We start from the raw sequence: 3,726 nt of genomic DNA, 5'->3' as shown, positions 1-3,726 counted from the left end.
GTCTGCCTCCCAGAGGAAGATTCAGGTATTGCCGTAGCCCAAATAGTTGATATTCCAGGACCGGCATATGGACAAGTTATGAAACTGTCCGTACCTTGAAGAATAAGGAGAAGAAGAGGAAGAGACAACATGGAGTAGAACAAAAATAATAGAAGGAGGAGGAGGAAGAAGGGAAGGACTAGAAGAAAAATACAATGATAACAACACTGTTGCGAGCACCAGATCACACCCTTGGGTTTTGCTTTATATTTTGGAAAACACTGCCGCATCCATTTTACTGAAAGCCACTTGTGATTACTGCAGTCCCCAAATTGTCAGGGGTCCAAATATTACTACCTTCTCGGTTTCTACAAACAGAGCACAGGCTGGCTGGGTTCCCCTTGGTCAGGCTGTCGTGTCCTGGTCCCACGCCAGGTTGAGACATTGTCTCACTCCTGGGAGGGACTAAGGTGCCTCCCTGGGGGATAAATAGAGGAGGGCTGGGTGCTCACCTCCACAGTGGCTTCCTTGATCCCTGCCGCACACGACTGAACGCCTGCAGCAGCTGTCTCACCATGAAGCTGCTGATGGTCCTCATGCTGGTGGCCCTTCCGCTGCACTGCTATGCGGGTGAGTTCTGGGCAGAGAGGGCTGCCTCTGGGCTAGGACTTGTCACCTGGCCCCCTATAGAAGAACTCCCAGTCCCTAATCCCCAGAACAGATCAGCCCCAGTGTGAAGGGTCTGGGTGTGACAGGCCTTACGATCCCCATGAGCTCCTGACAATCAAGCAGGCAGTGCCTCCCTGGACTGTCCCCTGCATCGGAGCCGCACGTGGCGTGTCATGGCACTCAGGGTCTCACCATGGTCATGGCGACCATAGAAACCAGGATGATTCTCAGGATTAGATATTGAAATTAACTATTTCAGTGGGGCAAGGACGAGATGGCATCTACACCTAGAAACCACGATATAATCATGGGTGGCCTTCAATGTGGAAAGAAATGGGAAACCTCCCAGGACAGAAGGTCCAGGCTGCAGAGTGTGGCCCAGTGTCTCTCACCCTGTGGGGCTCACTCTGTGCTTTCAGAGTTTATCTGAGTCCTTCCGGGATGCCTTTTCCCTCCCAATTCCTTCAGGCTCAAGCCGGACCGGGGAGGAGAACTCACAAGATCCAGTGGGAGGAAAAATCCCTGGCCACTGGAATCAGCACTGATAGGTTCCATAGGTAGCCTGCCTTGTGCAATTCATAAAGGTGGATTCCAAACCCTGCCTTATTGGTGCCCAAGGTAGGTGCAGACGGGTAGAAGGGTAACAAGCTCATAGTCAACTAACTAGAAAATCACAAAGTCCAGAGCATGACCAGCTCACATGAACCCAAGTCCTCAGCACTTTCTCCTTCCTTACAGTGGGGGTAGGGGAGACCTTAGATGCCTTCTGAACAAGTTCTATTTCACATTCGTGTGTGTGTGTGTGTGAGAGAGAGAGAGAGAGAGAGAGAGAGAGAGACAGGGTCTTGCTCCGTTACCCAGGCTGGGACTGGAGCGCAGTGGTGCAATCTCAGCTCACTGCAACCTCTTCCTCCCAGGCTCAAGTAATGCTCCTGTCTCAGCCTCCCAGGTAGCTGGGACTACAGGTGCACACCACCATGCCTGGCTAAGTTTTAAAATTTTTGTAGAAATGAGGTCTTCCTATGTTGTCCAGGCTGGTCTTAAACTCCTGACCTCAAGCAATTCACCTGCCTTGGCCTCTCTAAGTGCTGAGATTACAGGCATGAGCCATCATGCCTGGACATTCCCTTTTATTGCAGTAGAGTCAACAGAACTAATGGACAATGTCCTAGACTCATTCATCTGAAATCCTTGGAAACCCTCCCTGATTCTGGGCATGATAGCAGGGAAACATTGCATGACTTTGAACCAAGAAAGCCCAAGCAGTGTTTGCCATGTCCCCCTAGTCAGAGCACCTCATACCTTGAGGGTTCTCTTCACCAAGGGCTACACGGGGTTGGGCTTCTTTGGGTTTGGGAGGTCGGCGAGAATTTGCAGAGCCTGAGTTTATGCTCCCAGAGTTGAGAACTTTGCATCCCCCAGCAACATCTTTCTGAACTTTGGTCTGTCCTGGAAGGTACGAAGGTAACCAGCTTTCCCAATTCATCTGTAAAATGGGTTCATCCCTCTGGTAATGGCCCATGTTCTTGTGTCTTTGCTTTTTCAGATTCTGGCTGCAAACTCCTGGAGGACGTGGTTGAAAAAACCATCAATTCTGACATATCTATACCTCAGTACAAAGAACTTCTTCAAGACTTCGTAGACAGTGATGCCGCTGCAGAGGCTATGGGGAAATTCAAGCAGTGTTTCCTCAGCCAGTCACATAGAACTCTGAAAAACTTTGGACTGATGATGGTAATTTTGGTTTCTTCTTATGTACCTTTTGAAAATCACTAATCAGAATCAGCAGACTCTAAATTTGGCACCAAGAATGCCAAGTAACTGGTAAACAAACTTCCTATATCAGTTCATTAAACTTTGTTTCCAGACTGCTTTGCCACTTCACATTGGGAATCTTTAGGGAGCGATACATGGAAAGTGCAAAAGGGAGAAAGTTTTAGAGATCGCTGATCTACCTCTGACCTCACCAGTCCATCCTCACACGGACATAGACACACACAAGCACACAAGCATAGACACAAACAGACAAAGGGACAGGCACCTGCAAATTTACTTTTTTTTTTTTGAGACAGAGTCTCGCTGTGTCACCCAGGCTGGAGTGCAGTGGTGTGATCTCGGCTCACTGCAACCTCCACCTCCCAGGTTCAAGTTATTCTCCTGCCTCTGCTTCCCTAGTAGTTGGGATTACAGGTGTGCGCCACCATGCCCGACTAATTTTTGTATTTTTGCTAGAGACTAGGTTTTGCCATGTTGGCCAGGCTGGTCTTGAACTCCTGATCTCAAGTGATCTGCCTCCCTTGGCCTCCCAAAGTTCTGGGATTACAGGTGTGAGCCACAGTGCCCAGCCAGACACCTGCACATTTTTATCAAGAGAAAATATCTGATTCTCAAGGAGTCATTCACTTGTAGGAACAACCTACTAAAAAATTTCCTTTCACAAAAACAAATATTAAAGACATTCTTAATATTTTTATCTCGCTCAGAAAATGCAATTTGTGCAAATTCTACAGTTTCAAAAATAAAGAAAAAAAATTTTTTTTGAGACGAAGTTTCACTCCATTGCCCAGGCTGGAGTGCAATGGCATGATCTTGGCTCACTGCAACCTCCACCTCCTGGGTTCAAGCCATCCTCCTGCCTCAGCCTCCTGAGTAGCTGGGACTACAGATGTAAGCCACCATGCCCAGCTAATTTTTGTATTTTTAGTAGAGACGGGGTTTCACCATGTTGGCCAGGCTGGCATCGAACTCTGAAACTCAGGTATTGCCTGCTTCAGCCTCCCAAAGTGCTGGGATTATGTTACGAGTTTTAAAAATAATTTTTTAATATCTCAAAATTTTGTTTAAAACATTTCATAATAGAAAATTTGGAGATATATCAAATGCTCAAGGAAAATAGTAAATATTAACAGCAATTTGGGATAGTTGAATCATTTTTTTCTTTAAAAACTCCAATTAGTACAGCAGGGTTGCTCAGGCCTGTAATCCCAGCACTTTGGGAGGCCAAGGTGGGTGGATCACTTGAGGTCAGGAGTTTGAGAACAGCCTGACCAAAATGTTGAAACCCTGTCTCTACTAAAA

The 3,726-nt window shown here is 47.1% G+C and overlaps 1 protein-coding gene across 1 annotated transcript in view; it reads left to right on the top strand.

Annotated features, from left to right (window-relative positions):
• The first annotated feature begins 486 nt into the window (after positions 1–486).
• Positions 487–3,726, top strand: part of LOC108286210 (mammaglobin-B) — a 4,367-nt gene continuing 1,127 nt past the window's right edge. The window contains exons 1-2 of the mRNA XM_017503821.2: positions 487–609; positions 2,195–2,382. Coding sequence (XP_017359310.1) covers positions 555–609; positions 2,195–2,382 — 243 coding nt within the window. The 5' untranslated portion in view covers positions 487–554. The remainder of the gene's footprint in view (positions 610–2,194; positions 2,383–3,726) is intronic.

This window comes from Cebus imitator, unplaced genomic scaffold, assembly GCF_001604975.1.
Source record: "Cebus imitator isolate Cc_AM_T3 unplaced genomic scaffold, Cebus_imitator-1.0 Scaffold316, whole genome shotgun sequence".
Taxonomy (NCBI): Eukaryota; Metazoa; Chordata; class Mammalia; order Primates; family Cebidae; genus Cebus; species Cebus imitator.
The sequence above is the reverse complement of the archived record's forward strand: the minus strand, read 5'-3'. Positions and strand labels throughout refer to the sequence as shown.